At 58.0% G+C, this 18,527-nt stretch overlaps 4 protein-coding genes across 5 annotated transcripts; all 4 read left to right on the plus strand.

Annotated features, from left to right (window-relative positions):
• Positions 1-1,459: 1,459 nt before the first annotated feature.
• On the plus strand, positions 1,460-3,318 carry LOC102383232 (protein S100-A4). Its single transcript, XM_006030968.3, has 3 exons — positions 1,460-1,576; positions 2,562-2,716; positions 3,050-3,318. The coding sequence occupies exons 2-3, from the start codon at positions 2,576-2,578 to the stop codon at positions 3,212-3,214; spliced, it is 306 nt and encodes a 101-aa protein (XP_006031030.1). The 5' UTR covers positions 1,460-1,576; positions 2,562-2,575; the 3' UTR covers positions 3,215-3,318.
• A 1,014-nt stretch (positions 3,319-4,332) lies between these two features.
• S100A5 (S100 calcium binding protein A5) lies at positions 4,333-5,809 on the plus strand. Of its 2 annotated transcripts, none has more exons than XM_006030970.1 (3): positions 4,333-4,342; positions 5,285-5,427; positions 5,601-5,809. In XM_006030970.1, exons 2-3 carry the CDS (start codon positions 5,290-5,292, stop codon positions 5,742-5,744), a joined length of 282 nt encoding a protein of 93 aa, XP_006031032.1. In that variant the 5' UTR covers positions 4,333-4,342; positions 5,285-5,289; the 3' UTR covers positions 5,745-5,809. The 2 variants fall into 2 exon arrangements, with proteins under 2 accessions (XP_006031032.1, XP_006031031.2); XM_006030969.2 differs by lacking the exon at positions 4,333-4,342 and adding an exon at positions 4,811-4,976.
• Positions 5,810-6,249: 440 nt separating this feature from the next.
• S100A6 (S100 calcium binding protein A6) lies at positions 6,250-8,666 on the plus strand. The gene is made up of 3 exons (XM_006030971.2): positions 6,250-6,364; positions 7,309-7,461; positions 8,442-8,666. The coding sequence occupies exons 2-3, from the start codon at positions 7,324-7,326 to the stop codon at positions 8,583-8,585; spliced, it is 282 nt and encodes a 93-aa protein (XP_006031033.1). The 5' UTR covers positions 6,250-6,364; positions 7,309-7,323; the 3' UTR covers positions 8,586-8,666.
• Positions 8,667-17,303: 8,637 nt separating this feature from the next.
• On the plus strand, positions 17,304-18,522 carry LOC102374667 (protein S100-A9-like; the record flags this gene model as incomplete). The annotated part of the gene is made up of 3 exons (XM_006031015.3): positions 17,304-17,446; positions 17,870-18,043; positions 18,328-18,522. Coding segments are annotated over exons 1-3 (375 nt in total), but the record flags the coding sequence as incomplete, so codon positions are not given.
• Between the last annotated feature and the right edge of the window lie 5 nt (positions 18,523-18,527).

Genomic DNA, 18,527 nt, shown 5'->3' on the forward strand with positions numbered 1-18,527 from the left:
GAGCGGGGCCGGGGGGGCAGACTGGTACAGCTCTGGGCCCATTTCCAGCCCTGTCTCCTGGGAGATCCTGCCTGCCCCTGGCTCTGGAGCTTGCCTTGACCCAGGCTCCAAGGATGCTGGGGTGCTGGGAGATGCCTCTAGGTTGCAGCAGCTTTGCTTTCATGCCTGCAGTTTGCCCTGTGGCCTCTGATCCACCCGGGGCATCTCCAAGCATTGCAGCTTCGCCCCATCCCGGCTTGCACCTATGCTCTGAGCTGGCCGCATTGCAGGAAGGAGGATGCAGATTAAGGTCATGCTGGGTCTGTGTGGACACCATCAGGGTTTGACCCCAGAGACCTGCCTATGGGGCTAATGGCAAAGACAGGCCTGGGTGGGCAAGACCTGGCGGTCCCCGTGTGGCTTGCTGCAGGGACTTCCCTGCTGCAGGGATGTGACCTTCCCAGGCTTTGGCAGGGCATCAAGCCTGTAACCCCTGCTCCAACCCCACTGGCCTGGTCCACCCAGCTCAGGGGGATGCTCTGGCACGTGACCAGGACCGCGGGGCCTGCGACGCTCAGTGGAAGAATACAGCCCAGGCCAGACCAGCATCTGGTTACACAACTCAGCGGCACCGCCCTCCCACCGTTATGAAACGCAAGGCAGCTGCCTCCAATTTCAGTTAAAAAAAATGAAAAAAACCCCGAAACAGCAGCTCGGGCACTGTGCGTCATGGAGCTGCGGATGCTTCCCATCGCTTCATGCTAGCTGGGATTAACCCTTGGAGCAAATGCGTGTCCATGATCGGGCCGTGCCGGGTAGGGCAGGCATTTCCTATGCAGCTGTGATTGAGCTGTCCTAGGGTTTCCTCCCCTGCGTGACCAGGGTAGGTGACGCGTGAATAGACGCCTTGGCTTGATGAAGCCCTTGTCACTGTTTCATGCTTCCTGGGCCCTTTCTCCCTGAAGCATCTCGGGGCAAAGCGTGGGGGGAGGGGGGCCAGGCAGGAGTATGGCTGCGGACTGGAGCCACCTGGACACATGGCAGGTTTATCCGATTTGGGGTGCTTTAGACAGAGAGGGGTAAGGGAGATCTTGGATGATGGCCATTGACTCACCTGAGCAGCCATCCCACGCTGCCTTGTCCCCCCATGTCCATGCATGTGTTCATCCACCCCATGCTCATCCCCCCCCCCCCACCAGGGATTGCAAAGACTCATTAAGCTCTGACTCCCCCAGTTCGTCCCTCATTTTGTTTCCTGCTCTTGTCCAGGCTGTTCCACTCCCTCCCCTGCAGATACACCCCATGGCCAGTCGGTGCCTCTCGCACCCACCGGGGCAGTGGCTGCATCCGCCCATTCTTCTCTGCCCAGAATTGGGCCCGAGGGGAGGGCAGGACATGGGGCCCAGGGCTCCCCAGCCCCTTGTAGCCAATGCCTGCCAGGACGTTTGGGCGCTCCTCCGCTCATTGGCCTTGCTTTAATTTCCAGAGCCGGAGGGGGTGTCCCCAGTCATGTACGCTGACTATAAATACTGAGGGTTTTTGCTCAGCCGCTTGTCCGGCCAGCATCTGTCAGCCTATTTCCTGCCTCGCTGCCTTGGTAAGTGGTTTGTTTTATTGAGATGCTTGGGGCTTCAGCTGCTCCAGCTGCCGGTGGTTTGTGCATGTGGGGCTGGGGACACGGTCAGCCCTGCGGTTTGGGAGAAGGGGGTGCTGCCTTTGCTGCAGCAGATGTAGATGATCCCGAGCTGGGGTGGCGAAGGCGGGCATGGGTTCCCCACTTAGCCTGGGTCTCAGAGCTGCCCTCTGCATCCAGGCAGTTTTGGGGTTAGTGGAGGTCTGGGGCTCTGCTCTGACACAGCCAGGGCTGCAAAGGGCCTCCCCGGACCCACGCAAAGGGTGATGCCTCCTCTGGAGTCTGGGCTCATGCAGCAGCCTGGCTGGGGTCTGCAGTACTTGCGCCCCCCGTTGTATTCCCGTTGTGCCCCCAGCCCCCAGGCTGTCATTGCCTGCCCCCCACAGCTGTTCTTCTGCTAAGCCCCCAGCCCTCAGGCTGTCATTGCTCAGTCCCTCCAGCTGTGCTCCTGCTAAGCCTCCAGCCCTCAGGCTGTCATTGCTCGGTCCCTCCAGCTGTGCTCCTGCTAAGCCTCCAGCCCCCGGGCTGTCATTGCAGTTGGCGCTGGCTGCCAACGCCCATCTGTGCTGCCCACATGACCTCAGGGGAGGCTTGGGAGCGGGTAGGAAACGGTGACACATCCTCCTGCCTTGGTGCAATTAGCAGGTGGGGGCCCTCCCTCTGGGGATGCTGGGCAGGGCCAGGCTATAGGCACTTAGCACTTGTCCCATGGGCCTAGGTGAAGGGTCTGTGACCGGAGGGCTTGGCGGGGATGCTGGGAGAGCTGGGCACGCCACAAAAGACAGGACTCGGGTACCTTGCCTGTGCTCCTCCTATGCAAAGGCACTCAAATATATTCAAATCTGCTTCCATCCCTGCACCCTTAACCCCTGGGCCAGCTGGTCCCAGCTTGGTAGGGAGCCCTCTGCTTCGGGCCGTGCTCTAAGCAGCCCCCTCCCCACATCTCTAGCTCCCAGATCTGCCATGGCGCATCCCCTGGAGCAGGCACTGCAAGTGATTGTCTCCACCTTCCACAAGTACTCGGGGAAGGAAGGCGACAAGTTGAAGCTCAACAAGGCCGAGCTCAAGGACCTGATGCTGAAGGAGCTGCCCAGCTTCATCAGTGTGAGTGGGGGGACCGGGACCCCCAGGCACTGGGGGCGGTGCTGGGACCTGGGCACGGGAGCCCTGTCTGCCCCTGTGAAGGGGTCCAGTGGCCTCTTGCAGAGGGGGCTCGTTCCCTGCTCTGGGATTTATTCTCAGATAAATCTATTCTGCCCCTTTGGAGAGGGGAGGGGGGCAGGAGGTGCCCATGTCCTGTCCCAAACAGTTCTGCCTGGGGCGGGTACACGCGGATGATGGGGTGGAGGGAGGTGGGTGATGCCCCGAGCTGCAGGAGGAGTGCAGAGCATTTCTGGGCCAGGCTGAACCCTGCTCCCACCTCCTTCCCCCTGGCAGAAAAAGACGGATGATGCCAGCTTCCAGAAGATGCTGAGCAACCTGGATAGCAACCGCGACAACGAGGTGGACTTCCAGGAGTATGCTACCTTCCTGGCCTGCGCTGCCATGATGTGCAACGACAACTTTGAGGGCTGCCCCGACAAGATGCCACGGAGGAAGTGATCGCCCTGGGCCTGGGCTGTCCTGCGTGGGTCCCTCCTGGGACCCCCGCTGCATTGCTCACCACTGCCTCGAGAGCCCGTGCAATAAAGTCACTTCCAGAGTCCCGTGTGTGTCTTTGACTGTGTAACTGGTTCCCAGACTGTGTTGCACATGGAGTCGTGGGGGTGGGTAAAGGTCCCTGTGGGGTCTTCAAGGGTTTCTGCCAGCTTTGCCCAAAAGAGCAGGGGTCCGATCCAGGCACAGGGAAAAGTGCAGCAGACCGGGGTCGGGGGCTTTGCTCCTTCCAACTCCAGGACAGCAGCCCTCAACTGCTGGCAGCAAGGGGAGCTCCTCCTAGGCTCTACCCCGCTCCAGGGGGATCCATCTTGGCAGGTGACCCCATAAGTCCTTTCCTACCTGGGTGAGTTTATTGCAGAGCCAGAGCCTGCTGCAGCCCCTTCCCCCCAGCTCAGTGACCATGGGGTCCCAAGGCCAGGGTGAGGGGCTGGGCCGCAGCACTCCAGGGCAGCTGGCTGTGTGGCCCTGGGGTCACCCACAGGGAGGCAGCAGTGCCTGTGGTCCAACTCCACCGGATGGAGCCATGGCTGCTGCATGACGGGGCTTGGACAGTTCCAGCAGCCCCCCACAGCAAACCCTTGGCTCCTGCCGGGCACCTGTCCTGGGCCCTTGCTGCCCACCCCCTGCCTCTGGCTCTGCATCTCCCCAGCTGGGCATTGCTAAGCAACAGGGCTCTGCCCCTCTGGAGCATCCTGCTTGCTGAAATCCCTGGTGCCAGGAGCTGGCACTGCCATGGAGACAGCAATGTCCTTGGGAACATCCTCTACATCATGCCCCAGCTGCCCCCTTCCCTCCCATCCCCTCTGCATGGGGCCAGATTCTGCTCTGGATTTGCTTTGGGGGAGCTGTGAGCTGAGGGGTAACCCCAGGCTGCCCCGGGCAGTGGGTGCAGGGGCCATCTGGCTCCAAGGCCGTGCCCTGACTGCACCCCACAAGCATGGGCAGGCGGTGACCCTGGGGAGCCAGGATCCTGGCAACTGCATCCACTTTCCATTGGTGCCTGAGCCAGGAGGGTATAAGAGGAGCTGCCTGCCCTGCCCTGGACTCTCTGTACCCGTGATCTCCTCTTTGGTAGGTTGGGGAGTTTGATGCCATCAGCTGGGCTGGTGAGATGGGGGGATAGGCTGGCTTGGGGACTTCTCTGTCCTGCCCTCTCCAGACGTGCAGCAGCTGCTGGCTCTAATGCTTCTGCAAGGGGCTGCTGGTCCAGCAGGATGGTAACCGCATGACCCAGGGGGTCCCGGGCAGATGGGGCAGCTGTGCCTTTCCTACCCCCCCACCTATTCAGAGTCCCCAGTGCCCAGTGGTGCCTGGGCCTGGGGCATGGGGTTAGTTCCACCTCCCCCTGCACCCTGGAGGCTTCTTTCCTGTGTTCCCAGCCTTGCAGGGCAGGGGGGGAGGGTGAGCCCCCGTTCTTTTGTCCCACTGAGCTGGGGCAAAGGCTGTTACCGGGAGAAGCCCAGGTGTAAAAAGGCACCTAATCCCTCCTAAGCCTTTTTGAAAGGCCTCCTCAATAGGACCCACCTGGTCTGGGTGTGAATGAGTCAGGTGCCCCAGGGCAGTGGAGCCACACCCTGCCTGGCGGTTTGCGGGCATCTGCTGTTTGCTCACCACGTTGCTAACAGTGAAGGACCCACGTGGTGGATTTCAGGGGCATGGGCCTGGGCTTTGATGAGCTGGGCCAGGAGAGCTGGTGCCCGTTGCTGTAAGCACCCACCAAGGCCAAAGGCTGCGGTGCAAGGGGCTGCACACACAATGGCTGTGCTGGAGGGGGTGGGGGGCCTGGCCCTGCGAAACCTCTACTGCTGTCCAGAGATTGGGTGGAAGGCCGGGAGCTGAGCTCAATCCCCTGCCCTGCCACTGCCCCCTCAATGACCTGGGCCATGTCCCTGGGTCTCGCTAGGCTTTATTCCCCACAACCCGCATCCTGCTGCTCTTCCTGAGCTGAGCAGCCCCAAGGGTCTTCACCCCGGTGTCGCGCTTCTGCTCCCCGCGTCCCCTTCTCCCTTGCAGGTGGCATGGAGACCCCCCTGGAGAAAGCCCTGGCCACCCTGGTCCTCACCTTCCACAAGTACTCGGGGAAAGAGGGTGACAAGTTCACCTTGAGCCGGGGGGAGCTGAAGGCACTGGTGAAGAACGAGCTGGGGCTGGGCCAGGTGAGAGCTGGGTGAGGGGCTGCGGCGGGGGTGCCCCTTTCTGTCCGGGATCGGGGCCTTCCAACGCTGCAGGGTGAAGTCCTCCCTGCTATACCCACCATACCCCCCTGGGTTTCCCTGTCCCTGGCATGAGCCCAGGGGCTGCGTGTGATCGGCTGGGCCCCACTCTGCAGAAAATGAAGGAGCGCAACATTGACGAGCTGATGAAGACCCTGGACAAGAACAGCGATGACGAGATCGACTTCAAGGAGTACTCGGCTTTCTTGTCCGCCCTGTGCATGGCTTACAACGACTTCTTCCAGCAGGATGGCAAGTAGCAGAGCCCCCCACGCCCAGGTCCCTTGGCCTGGGCTGCAGCGCAGCTGCCTTCAATAAAGAGCTTTCCGCCTGCTGCTCGCCTGAGGTTGTTTTTTCCACTCCGGTCCCTTTCCAGCGGGGTTCTGGCTCCGAGCCATGGGGAGGGACACAGAGGAAACCCCCGTGCAGGGGAGGGGCAGATAGGGCAGGGGGTGATGCCCCCGCCCCACATGAGAGGATGCATGGCGGGGGCGGGGGCGGGGGGGGAAGTGAGACAGCCCCTGCAAAGACTCCTGGGGCCCTGCTGCTACAGGGGGGGGCAGGGATCTGTGGCAGCACTAGCCTGTGGCCTGTGAAGGGTGTCACCATGGGGACCCACCTCCACCCTGCCCCAGAGCCCAGTTGGCACGGGCCGGTGTGTGGTGGGTGGCTGGGTGTGGTGGGGCAGGGTCCATGGCACTGGGTAGTGTCCGGGGCAGTAGGGGCAGGGCTTGTGTAGAGGGGCAGGGCTTCCCCAGCATCCTGGGAGGTGTGTGTGTGGGGGGGCACCGAGCCCCATCTATAAAGGCTGCCTGCTGCCTGGAGCCTCATCCCACGCTCTCCTCTGCTCTCCTCTCCTCGCTTCTCTCCGGTTCATTTGGTAAGTTGGTGCTTTCCCTTTCCTCCAGACTGCTGCCATTGCCCCGCCAGCTGTGGCTGCACCCTCTTCCAGCTGTGCCCATGCCCCACGCCCTCCCTGGCAGCAGTTCTGGAGCTGGCTCGAGGGACCATATCTGGACAGAGAGGCCAGGACTCCCTTTCTCTACCTCTGACCTCATTGCTCCTGCCCCAAAGGACCCCGTCCTCCCCCCAGCTCTCTCCAGCTGGGTTTGCAGGGTCCCCTAGCAGTCCCCAATACCTGCAGGAGCTTTGTACCTGGGTTTCCCAGGCACAGACAGTGCTTCTGGGGGCAGCAGGGTCCCAAAAACCTGGGGGGGGACCTGGGCGATGTGGGGGGACTGCTATGCCCCGGTGGGGTGTGGCTCCTTGCACAACAGCCATGCTGGCAGCTGTCCGGGTAGGTCTCGGCTGACACCCTGTGGCAGCGGGCGAGAAGGCACTGGCTCCGACTGTCTCTCAACGTGGAGCTACAGGGTTCAGGGTTTGGTCCCCACCCTGCCCTGTGCTTCATGCCTGGGCCCCACTAAGCCTGAGAGCAACCAGGGGGGTGAGCGGTGGGTCTGCCTTTCCCGCTCCCCAGTGCCTCCACCCTGCTTCGCTCCCTTCCCTGGGGTCCTCAAAGGCCTGCGGCCAGTCAGGGTGCCCCGGTTTGGGATCCATGTGGCACTCCCTGGATCTCTGCTCAGAGCCAGGCCCTACCCCTTCTCTCCTGTCCTTTCCCCGTGCCCATCCCCAAGGTGTCTTGGAGCCCCCACCCCGCTTTTCCTGGGAGCATCAAGGTTGCACAGCAGACCCTGGATATCCCTGGATCAGCCATGCCAGAGAGCCATGGGCACCTGTGCGGTCTCCCTGTCCTTGCTCCGTCCCATGTCCAGCCCCCCCTGGCCCCTGCTGCGGCTCACAGGCATCTCTGCCCCCACCCAGATCCACCCCGCAACCATGTCGTGCACCCTGGACCAGGCCATCGGGACCTTGGTGCATGTCTTCCACAAGTACTCAGGGAAGGAAGGCGATAAGAACACACTGAGCAAGCAGGAGCTGAAGGAACTCGTCCAGAAGGAGCTCAGCCTTGGCCCGGTGAGTGGGGCTGGGGGCAGCAGAGTTTGGTAGCATCCCAGAGGCCAAAGCCTGGCACCTGCAGAGGCCCAGTCACCCGGGCCCAGATCAGCCCCCCTGGTGCTAAGCGCAGATGGCCCTGGCCTGGAGGAGGGCAGAGATGGGAGAGTGGCGAGGGGACTTGCCCAAGGTCACCTAGGAAGTCAGTAGCAGAGCTGGGAAGGAACCCTGCTTTCCCAAGGCTCCAGCCAACAGCTTGACATCACACCCGTGGGGGGCAGTAGGATTTGGGGATTTGGTAGTGTCCCAACTGCCCCTAGCTCATGGCCCAGCTGGAGAATCTACCCAGCAGAGACTCCCCCTGGGGTTATCAGTGTCTGGCTCAGGAAGTTGTGTGTGCAACCGTGTGCATGCATGTATGTGCATGCCTGTCTGAATGTGTGCATGAGGGTGCAAGGCCAGAACAGCGGGCCCACTCCCCATTTGGCGGCGGGCTGCCACACCTATTCATGATGCAGAGGACAGCAATGCAAAGAATCCGCGTGGTGACTAACGGCCTGGCTTAGCAACCCTAGGACGTGCACAGCCCTGCTCCAGTGCAGAACCCAGTGAGTGCCGCCAGAGGGCTCAGGCAGGCAAGATTCTTCGGGTAGATGTGATATTTGTTATTAGACCAACTAAATAGTTGGAAAAAAGTTCTTTGTAAGCTTTTTGGGCAAGAGAGCTCACACACCCTTTAAAGGGAGAGTCCCCTCATTCCTATACTCCGCGGGGGCATGGTGGGGAGCCTGGGTTGGATGTTTTGGGTTTCTTTTGAAGCCCAGCTTCTTAGCTGCTCCCATGCAGAGTATAGCAATGAGGGCCCTATCCTTTTAAAGGGGGTGTGAGCCCCTTAGCGGCGCTCACCGGGTTCTGCATTTTGGAGGGTGAGGCCAGCCAATGCCTGTTGAGGGTCACACGCTGAACATGTTAACACACCTAATGCTTCCTCCCTGCTCCAGAAACTGAAGGATGCTGAGATCACCAAGCTCATGGCCACCCTGGATCACAACAAGGACCAGGAGGTGAACTTCCAGGAGTACGTCACCTTCTTGGCAGCCATGGCCATGGTCTACCATGAAGAGCTGACCAAGCACAAATGCTAACCATAGCTGGGGATGGGGCAACCTGGAGGGGCCTGCCCTGGGCACCAAGCTGGAAAATAAATGCTTTTTTGTAACGCCTTGCCCTGGGCTCCGTCTCCCTTCTGTTGCCTTCCAAGAGCAAGCGCCCGCCGGGAATCTGCTGGGCATGGCATGGCTGAAGCAGACAGGATGGGGCATGGAGGGGGGCCGTGCCGCATGCTGGGACGTGGGGATGATTTGTGGGGGCTGTGGCAGGGGCAGCGCACACTGAGCAGGGGCAATGCATGGGGGCCCAGGGTCAATGCACACAGAGCCCCAGGTGCCAGCACTGCTGGAGGCAGCTCGGGCTCAGGTCCCTACAGCCTGATGTCCCTGGGGCCTGGACAGATGCATGTCATCCTGGGACTGAGGGGCTCAGCTCACCTCAGCCCCTCGCTGTTCTGGCACTGAGCACACATAGGAGGCTGGAGGGCCGAGACCTGGCAATGCAGGGGGGCATGCCTGAGACTGCTGGGGCTGCAGTATGGGGGTAGGGCTGGGCTAGAGGATGCCCTGGCCGCCCTGATGCCCTCTGCATCTCTGCCCCTATGTTGTAGCAGCTGGGGGAGTAGGGGGGTGATGAGCAACAGCTGCGGCTCTGCAGGAGGCTCACACTACGCTGGGCTCTGGCCAACTGCCCACATCATCCCGGATCTGGTGACCATGGTCCTGAGAAGCCACGGCGTTTCCCAGGCTGGACCATGATGCCGGTGTAAGATCCCAGGGTTGATAGCAGATGCTCTGGTTTCTGAGGGCGCTTGTGGCCTGGGGAGCTCTGGCCGCGGCTGCCTCCAGGGCACAGTGCAGTGCAATGAACCTGGGGGCAGAGCAGCTCATCCCTCCATCACTCCCGCACTCCATCCCTCTCTCTCTTTCACTCTCTGTTCTGTTCTGCATTGCTGCCTGTAACTCAATGTCTGTTGGGCATGCAATACATTGGCAGTGTCAGTGAGTTGGCCCTGACACATGTGCGCCCCTTGGGCATTACTGTTCTGGTTGGGCCTGCTTTGGGTCTTGTGTCTTACCTTTTGCATGGTCCTGGGCTTGTCCAGCACCGGGCACAGAGGGGTCCCGGTGTCTGGCATGACAGGAAAGCAACTCAGTATGGAATTGGAGACGACGGGTCCAGAGGGGCAATGCACCAGGTCAGCTCATGGGGAGCCAGTAGGATGGGGACCAGGCTCAGCCAAGGTGCCGGCCAACCCATAGTGCTCAGACAAGAGCCATAACTGGACCAGGGGGTACTGAGGCACCGAGACCAACCTGCCCAGTGGTGGAAGCCATGTGTATGCCTGTTCTGCGGGCAGTACGGGGGTACAAGGCATCCTTGGTTCTGGCTTTGCTGGTTGGCTGGGGCAGGGACTGGGGTGCAAGGTCCAGAGACATGCTCCCTGCAGTATCCCAAGCCTAGCAATTCCCTTTCCAGCTCGCTGCAGGGTGATGGGCCAGGGGACCCAGAAGCAGAGGAGCTGGGGGTCTTTTAGGAGAACAGGCTGCAGGAAGCCCCCAAAGGTGCCATGCCAAGCCTGGCTCTCAGCTCCAGAGATGCACTCAGTAGGCATGGAGAGGTCAAACCCCAGTCAGAAACACAGCAGGAGAACCCACCTGCATCATGGGTCGGGCTGTGTCTTTGTGGTGATAGCTCCTGTCCAGGGGGGCAGGGAAGCTCTTGGCTTTTGGCCATGGGAGGAGTCACCACCAACCTCCCGGCAGCCCAGGGTGATGTGCCGCATCTTGGTGTGTGCATTAAGGATTCCCTGCCTTCACAACGGCCAGCGGCCTGTGCATGCTTGGATGAAGCAGGAGGTGGTGATGGAAGGAGGGAGGAGGGCTGATGCCAGAGCTGCCTGTGGTTGGTGCAGGGGGATGGATTGTAGCCATGGGTAGACAAGGTTCTTTGGGTAAATCTGATGTCTTTTACTAGACCTCCTCAAATAGTTATGGTTGATGCATGCATCTCTCATCACATCCCAGCATGGCCGAGCGGATCTGTTCCCTGTGGCCAGGAGGGGGCAGTCCTTATCCTTCATGAGGCCCTTTTGATGCGGAACCGAAGCTGAACTTGACAATTGGGGTCAAGTGCTGCCAAGTTCATGGTCTGTCAATTGGGAAACAGGCCTCAACCCTTCCTCCTTGTTTGTTAGGGACATTAAGTGATCCAGGAAAGCAGGGGACAGGCCAGGATTGCAGGTTCCTGCCTCTGCCCTGGTCTTAGCAAACACCCTTTCCTGCCTTATGCCTCAGTTTCCCCTCCTGTCCTTGCCCTAGTTTGGAAGGAACTTTGCTGAGTTGAGGGGAGAGATCGTCTCTTCTTAGGGGTGTACAGTGCCAAGAACAACAGAGCCCCATATGAATATGAATTTTCATTTCCACCTAGACAAAATTTTACAATCTTTGTACTCTCCTATACCTGAAAGCTTTCACACTTTGCATGTGTGCCCGAAAACTTTCAAATAAAGATTTTTTTTGCAACTATCTAGTTGGTTTAATAACATATATCACCTCTATCAAGAGTTTCAATTCACAGAGCTCCAGTGCACTGCTGCAATATACTGTTCACAGGAATAATGCTTGCACATCAGTTTGTGGCTTCTTCTGAGTTATTCACTGATACAGCAAGGTGAAGCCAGCTCATCACACAATGAACTGCAATTGCAACTGGGAGTTTGTAGCCAAGACGCCTGGAATCCCCACCTGCCAGGGCAGCTGCCTGGCTCTGGTTAGGAATTTCACAGCCAGGAGATCTGGGAGGGAAGTGACTGCAGGCAACACCCTGGCCCCATTGGCAATTGGCTTCTGCAGGTGGATTTTCCCTCTGTATCTGTCACAAGGGCTCAGCAGGTCCCCGTGTATGTGCCCGCAGGCCTGACATGATAGTCACCAGTGTTTCCATATATCAGCATAGAGGCTTATGCTACTCTGGTATCCCTGGACCCTGTGCCTCTGCAGCAAGCCAGGAGGTTCTTGTGGATGCCGTGAGCTAGGCTGCTCCTTGGACCTGTCTAAGGTATTGGTTGGTCAGTCGCAGATTCCTGCCATCCATGCAGGAGTCCTGCGTTCACTTCCTAGTCAACGCACCTTCCCTGGGTCAATGGGTTTGAAGCATTTACTGGTCTCAGTGCAGGCAGATGACAGAACAAGGAGCAATGGGCTCCACTTGCAGCAAGGGAGGTTTATAGAATTGTAGATAATGAGGGCTGGAAGGGACCTCAAGAGGTCACATCTAGTCCAACCCCCTGCTCAAAGCAGGACCAGCCCCAAGTATATCATTCCAGCCAAGGTTTTATCTAGCCAGGTCTTAAAACCTGCGAAGGATGGAGCTCCCACCACCTCTCTGGGTAACCTGTTCCAGTGCTTCACCACCCTCCTAGAGAGTTTTTCCTAATAACTTCCCTGTCTGCAACTTGAGCCCATTGCTCCTTGTTCTGTCATCTGCCACCGCTGAGAACAGTCCAGCTCCATCCTCTTTGCAATCACCCTGCAGGGAGCTGAAAGCTGCTATTCAGTCCCCCCTCAGTCTTCTCTTCTGCAGACTAATTAAACCCAGTTCCCTCAGCCTCTCCTCACAAGTCTTGTCCCTCAGCCCCCCCCAGCCATTTTCATTGCCCTCCACTGGACTCTCTCCAGCATGTACACTTCCTTTCTGTAGTGGGGGCCCCAAACCGGACACAGGACTCCAGATATGGCCTCACCAGTGCTAAATAGAGGGGAAGAATCACTGCCCTCGATCTGCTGGCAACACTTCTACCAATGCAGCCCAGGATGCCATTAGCCTTCTTGGTAACAAGGGCACACTGCTGGCTCCTATTCAGCTTCTTGTTCACTGTCACCTCCAGGTCCTTTTCTGCAGACCTGCTGCCCACCCAGTCAGCCCCCAGCCTGTCCCAGTGTATTGGATTGTTCCACCCTAAGCGCAGGACTTTGCACTTGTCCTTATTGAACCTAGGTTAGATATTAGGAAGAACTTTCTCACAAGTAGGGTAGTAAAGCAGCAGAAGAGGCTACCCAGAGAGGTTGTGGATGCTGCATCCTTAGAGACCCAGCTAGACAAAGCCTTAGCTGGGATGATGTAGTTGGGGCTGGGGCTGCTCTGAGTAGGGGGCTCAACTAGATTCAGCAGGAGGTTGGACTAGATGTGACCTGCTGAGATCCCTCCCAACTTTCATTTTCTATGTTTCTGTGACAATCGCATCTCTCTCAACGGGCACCAACATGGGCTGGTGGGCTGCAGCTGTTACATAGAAACTCAGCTGGAAGAGTCAGGCTTGCAGTAGAAGTAGGGTGGGGGGCCTGGGAGCAGGGCAGCTGCCTGGGAAAGATGGAGAACTGCTGCCCCAGCAGGGGAGAACTCAAGGCCAAGTTTACAGCATGGTTGCTGGCAGCTTTATACCATCCCCGAGGCCCTATCCTTGTTGTTCCAATAGGCCTGTTAGCACCGTTGTAGCAGGAGCTGTGATTAGGCTATAATGGACAAAAGAGAGAGAGGAGGGATGCCAGGTGCAGAACAGAAAGCCCTTCATTAGCCTCGGCTAGTATGGGCATCTTCACCATTGCAATGGCTTTCCGTATGATGGTGCATTTGCAAGGCAGAGGCCTTTCCAGGATCTGCAGTCTTGTTCAGCCATGAATTCAGGGCCTTCCCCTGTGACATGGGACAGATCAGAGCAGCAGGTCCCTCCTGGGCTTCAAACCTAGGGAGCAGGACCTAGCAAGCAAGGCAGGAAGGTTGGTGGCTAATGGCCATGTTGGAGCAGGAGGCACATGTGCATTTACCTTCCCATGTGAAGGCTCCTCTTCCACTGGGGTGGAAAGGACATGTGGCAGCAGGTTTGGGGGATTAAACCAGGGGCAGGGGGTATACGATGGCCAGAAAGGGGTGAGGACTTGGGGAAGTGCTTTGATCTCCAAACTGAGGGAAGCCGATTGCAGATATTTGTGCGGAGCGGTCTTTGCTCCCATGAAGCGAGTGCTGAATTAGGAACGGGGCTTGGGAACCTCAAGGGTATCCAGCAATGGCTTCACAGCATAGTTGGGGCCCTTGGCACCAGCATCAGACTTTGGCACTATGAAACAGCCTAGGACGATGTAGCAACCACGGTAAGTGCTGCCAGTAAAGTCTCCACCCGATGCAGAGCTTTGGCAGGGCCACAGGTGGACTCCCTTTACCCTTGCTCCCCACAAAGCACGTGGAAGGATTTGGATGGTTGCAGGGGGTGTGGGTGACAAGGGACACACTGCAGCTGCAAGAGCCAGCTGTGAGCCAGCAACCATCAGTGTACCTTTGGATTCCTCCCTGCAGGCTGCGCAGGGTTTAGGATACGTGGAGGATGCTGGAAAAGGTTGGGGCACGGGGATGCGTGGGGCTGCCAAGCTAGTAGGGTGGGGGGCTGGTCCTGGGAGAGGCAGCGGTGCCAACAGCAAGGCAAAGTCAAGGACATAATTCCTAAACGTATCTTGGGTGTGCAGCAATTAGGGAAACAATGAACAGTGCCAGGACATGCCACCCACATTGCGAGGCCCCAGCATAGACATGTCTGTGTAGGCAAGGCAGCTCTGTGCCTTTGGAGAGCGGTTGAGAAAGGCCTGGCTCGAAGGACAGGGAGTGCAAAGCTGAGCCGGAGCTTTGTGTTCAGGAAAGGGTGTGGGGAGAATGAGGAAGCAGGGACTAATCCCTCTGCTCCCACATGGGGCAGGATCTGCAGATGCTTCTGCATAGTTAATGCTGGAATTGCAGCCCAGGGGTTTGGTGCCAGGCCTGTAGCAGTCATGAACCGGCAGTCATAGGGCAGGGCACTGATATCAGCAGAACATCACAGCAGAGGCTGTATTTGAACAGGGTCTATCTGGAATGCTGCATCCCTTGGCAGACCCTTTACCCACCACCCCAGTCTGCTGGACCATACCTGGCTGTTTGGTGTAATGGCTCTATCACCCATGAATGTGCCTGTCTTTGGCTGCACTCTACCTCGACAGCCTCTCGCAGCAGTGAGTTCCACAAGTTAACGATATGCTGCCTCAAGAAATACCTCCCTGGGGTGTTTCAAACCCGGCTCCTGCTCACATCAGGGGTTCTGGTGGTCTGGGACTCAGTGCATCACAGGTCCCTCTTCACTTGGTTCACACCCTGCATGACTTTACAGACCCCCCTCAACCTCTTTTTGCTGCAGTGGAGACCAAGGACAAGTGCTCTCCCATCTCCTACATGGCTCCTTCATCCTGTAACTGAGGGCATCACATGGGGCCACCCCTAGCTGATGCAGGGAGGCTGGTGAGACCTTCCCTGCCAGCGCACCAGCTGATAATGGGCCCAGGCAGCCCTCATTGCTGATTTTTGCTGGGGCATCATTTTCCTTGGCTTTCTCCAGAAAGCCTCAGAGCCTGGTCTGGGAGACTCAGCTGTCCCCTGTCCATGCTCCATCATCACCCAGGGGAGCTGTGGGAGGCTCTGGCACTCTGCCTCCAAGCAGGCTGGGCACAGAGCAGTGGCAGCTGAAGCCAGACCAGCTGCAATGCTTCTGGCCTATGAAACTCCCCCCGCACAATCCCTGCTGACTGGAGGCCAAGGGTGTGGGGTGCCTCTGTGCTCTTCCTGGTAACCTTGTCTTTCCTATGGGGCACGGAGGCCATTACTCAACACTGGGCAGGGCCTGAGGCAAGGGGGCTGGGTGTCGCTCTCCTGGAAAGCTGGGCTACCTGTGACCCACCTGGGACCGGCCTGAAGACAGCACTAATGGCCTGAGATTTACCCTTCCCTAAAGCCTGAGTGGTTCCTGCATCCAGCTGGGGATGAGGTCTTAGCAAGCAAGGCCTTGGTTTGCTCTTGGCAGGTGCAACAGGTCACCTGTCGGATGGTGACAAAGCCAAAAGCAGAGAGGCTACTACGAGGGACTAGCCTGGTTGTGGGGCAAGAAAGAGACTTGGGGGTCATGATTGACCACAGGATGAATATGAGCCACCAATGCGATGTTGAAGCTGGTAAAGTGAGCAAAATTCTGGCTTGCATTCATAGATGCTTCTTGAGCAAATCCCAGGATGTCATTCTCCTGTTGTACTTGGCCTTGGTGAGGTTGCAGCTGGGGTACTGCATCCAGTTCTGGGCTCCACAATTTAAAAAGGATGTGGAAAAGCTTGACAGAGTCCAGAGGTGAGCCACGTGCATGATCAGAGGGCAGGAGAACAGGCCCTATGATGAAAGGCTGAGAGCCATGGGACTCTTCAGCCTGGAGAAGTGCAGGCTTAGGGGGGACCTGGTGACTGCCTATAAGTATACAATGGGTGTGCATCAGGATCTAGGGGAACGCCTGTTCACCAGAGCGCCCCAAGGGATGACAAGGTCAAATGGTCACAAACTCCTCCAAGACCGTTTCAGGCTGGACATAAGGAAAAACTTCTTTACTGTCCGAGCCCCAAAGGCCTGGAATAGACTGGAGTAGGTGCAAGCACCTACTCTGGACTCGTTTAACAAAAGTGTGGACATCTATCTTGCTGGGATCCTCTAGCTGACTTCCTGCCCCTGGGGCAGAGGGCTGGACTTGATGATCTTCCGAGGTCCCTTCCAGCCCTAATGTCTATGAAATCTATTAAATCTATGCACCCACCCGGCTGTCACCTCTATCTGCGTGCAGCCCCCTCAGTTCATCTGCACAGCCCTGTGATCTAGCTCTCATCTATTAAATGTCCATTGCTGCTGTATGTAGAGTAGTGAAAAACTTATCCATCAATTCATTCACCTGCAGGGTGGCTCGCTCCAAAGAGGATGGAACTGGACTGTTCTCAGTGGGGGCAGACGACAGAATAAGGAGCAATGGGCCCAAGTTGCAGCAAGGGAAGTTGAAGTTGGATATTAGAAAAACTCTCTCACTAGGAGGGTGGTGAAGCACTGGAACAGGCTTCTCAGAGAGGTGGCGGAGTCTCCATCCTTGGAGGATTTTAAGGCCTGGCTGGACAAGCCTTGGCTGGGATGATGCAGTTGGGACTGGTCCTGCTTGGAGCAGGGAGTTGGATTAGATGTGACCTCCAGAGGTCTCTTCCAACCCTCATCTATGACAGGGGAAAGCTAGCTGGGCCCATGAGCTGCACCAGACAGGCCCATGGGTGTGACCCGTTCAGCGCACACTCAGTGCCCAGGTGCTGGTGTATGCGAGGCCTGGTTGGGAAGACCAAGGGGCCCTTTGCTGCCCCGTGTTCCCCAGCTCCACGCCCGTGCACGAGAATCAGGAATCCCACAACCAGCACCAGGTTGTTCAAGAATGGAGCCCATGCTTGTCTCCGTTGACTGATCCACTGGGAGAAGCCAGAGCTCTGGGATCCCAAAGGAGCAAGCTGCTTCTTTTGCCCCATTCCCCGGTCTGACCCTTGTTTTGCACTCAGGACTCCTGTTCTCTTTCTCCCCCAAACTTTCACTCAACATCATAGATCTCAACAGCAGCTGGGCACCTGCTGATGTGGTGCTCAGTGTCCCTCTGCGGTACTCGTTTTCTGCTGCAGGCTGAGAACCGGATGCATTTGCAAACTCCCATCCTGCAGCCCTCCCGACCATCACTTCCTGGTGTCTCCCAAGCCAGCTCCTCAAGACTCAGCCAGCAAACTCCCCAGCAAGGCCTCTTAATTATCCCCGGAGCTGTCTGTTTCCGTACGAGTTCCAGAAAACAACACCTGGGTGGGTGTGCCAGTGCTGAGAGCATTGTGCAACCACCCTGTGTTGCCGCCAAGAGAAGCCGATTGTGCCACATGGTGAGCAAGACTCGCAGCTTCAGGAGGGTATAAAAGGCCCCTGGCTGGTGCGGCAGGCACCACACCTCCTGAGCCGGTCCTCCGCAGCTTGCCCAGCCTTCAATATGGAAGTAAGTATGCCCAGAAGCAGCCGCAGTTGCTAGTTTACCTGTCTTTGCATCTGGCTTTCTTGCAGTTGCGCTGTGCACGGTGCTGCAGGGAGAGGGGAGGGCGCCTGGATGCTTCAGGTCTGTCGGGAACCAGGCCCCTGCTCTGTCCCAGGACCATGGCGAGGCAATGATGCTGCAGCTTGAGAATGTGCCTGTGTCTTGTGGGGACATGAAATGCTTCCTGCCTCTTCCCTGCTCAGATGAGAGATGGGTGGGAGGCACTGCTTGCTCTGTGCATGTACCATGCCCAGCACCGCGGTGCCTCTGTTTCAGGGTTGCGCCAGAAACGGGTCCATTTGCAGGGTGGGTGGACATTGCTGGCAGGATGGAGTCACCTCTAGTCCCTTTTTTTTCAGCCTTAAGCATTTTTCTGTTGGCTCCCAGGTTTCCCACTCACACATGAAGCCAAAGACCCAGCTGGAGAAGGAGCTCGACTGCATCATCAACATCTACCACCAGTACTCCTTCCGGAACCCCATGGACGACTACCTGCAGAAGAATGAGTTCAAGAAGCTGCTCAGAGAACAAGCCGCCGACTTCCTGAAAAACACCAAGCCAGTAAGTGGGTCTGGGCTGGGCCAGCTCGATGTACAGCAGTGCTGGGGCTTGGAGGTGCCCACGGCAAGGGGGGGCAGGCACCTAGCCAGGCCCTGGCTCCCACCTGATGCCCTGGGGCCCTGAGTGGCTTTTGAGCTTTGAATAATCCCTCCCTAATCCAGGGATTTAGCTCTTCACTGCCTCTGGGACGGTGTGTGAGGAGCCAGGGGGGCTGTTGGGCAGGCAGCGCCAGCCTGCAGCTCCCTGGGTTCATGCAACCTGTCTCTTGCTCTTCCCCGCCATAGCCCAAGATACCCCTGGAACAGTACCTAGAGATCCTCTTTGAGAAGGCCGACAAGAATCATGATGGCCATATCAAATTCACCGAGTTCCTGACCACGCTGGCAAGAATCGCTATTGACGTGCACGACAGCTCGCATAAGGATGTGCCTGGCCATGGCCACGGTCACAGCCACGATGGGCATGGACATGGGCACTCACACGA

The sequence above is a fragment of the Alligator sinensis genome, unplaced genomic scaffold, assembly GCF_000455745.1.
Source record: "Alligator sinensis unplaced genomic scaffold, ASM45574v1 scaffold1165_1, whole genome shotgun sequence".
NCBI lineage: Eukaryota > Metazoa > Chordata > Crocodylia > Alligatoridae > Alligator > Alligator sinensis.

Bases quoted from the DNA above. Each gene is read 5' to 3' on its own strand.
- LOC102383232 (XM_006030968.3), top strand. From the start codon at position 2,576: ATGGCGCATCCCCTGGAGCAGGCACTGCAAGTGATTGTCTCCACCTTC. The intron at 2,717-3,049 runs GTGAGTGGGGGG...TCCCCCTGGCAG, and splicing joins AGCTGCCCAGCTTCATCAGT to AAAAAGACGGATGATGCCAG.
- S100A6 (XM_006030971.2), top strand. From the start codon at position 7,324: ATGTCGTGCACCCTGGACCAGGCCATCGGGACCTTGGTGCATGTCTTC. The intron at 7,462-8,441 runs GTGAGTGGGGCT...TCCCTGCTCCAG, and splicing joins AGGAGCTCAGCCTTGGCCCG to AAACTGAAGGATGCTGAGAT.
- S100A5 (XM_006030969.2), top strand. From the start codon at position 4,811: ATGAGTCAGGTGCCCCAGGGCAGTGGAGCCACACCCTGCCTGGCGGTT. The intron at 4,977-5,284 runs GTAAGCACCCAC...TCTCCCTTGCAG, and splicing joins GAGAGCTGGTGCCCGTTGCT to GTGGCATGGAGACCCCCCTG. The intron at 5,428-5,600 runs GTGAGAGCTGGG...CCCACTCTGCAG, and splicing joins ACGAGCTGGGGCTGGGCCAG to AAAATGAAGGAGCGCAACAT.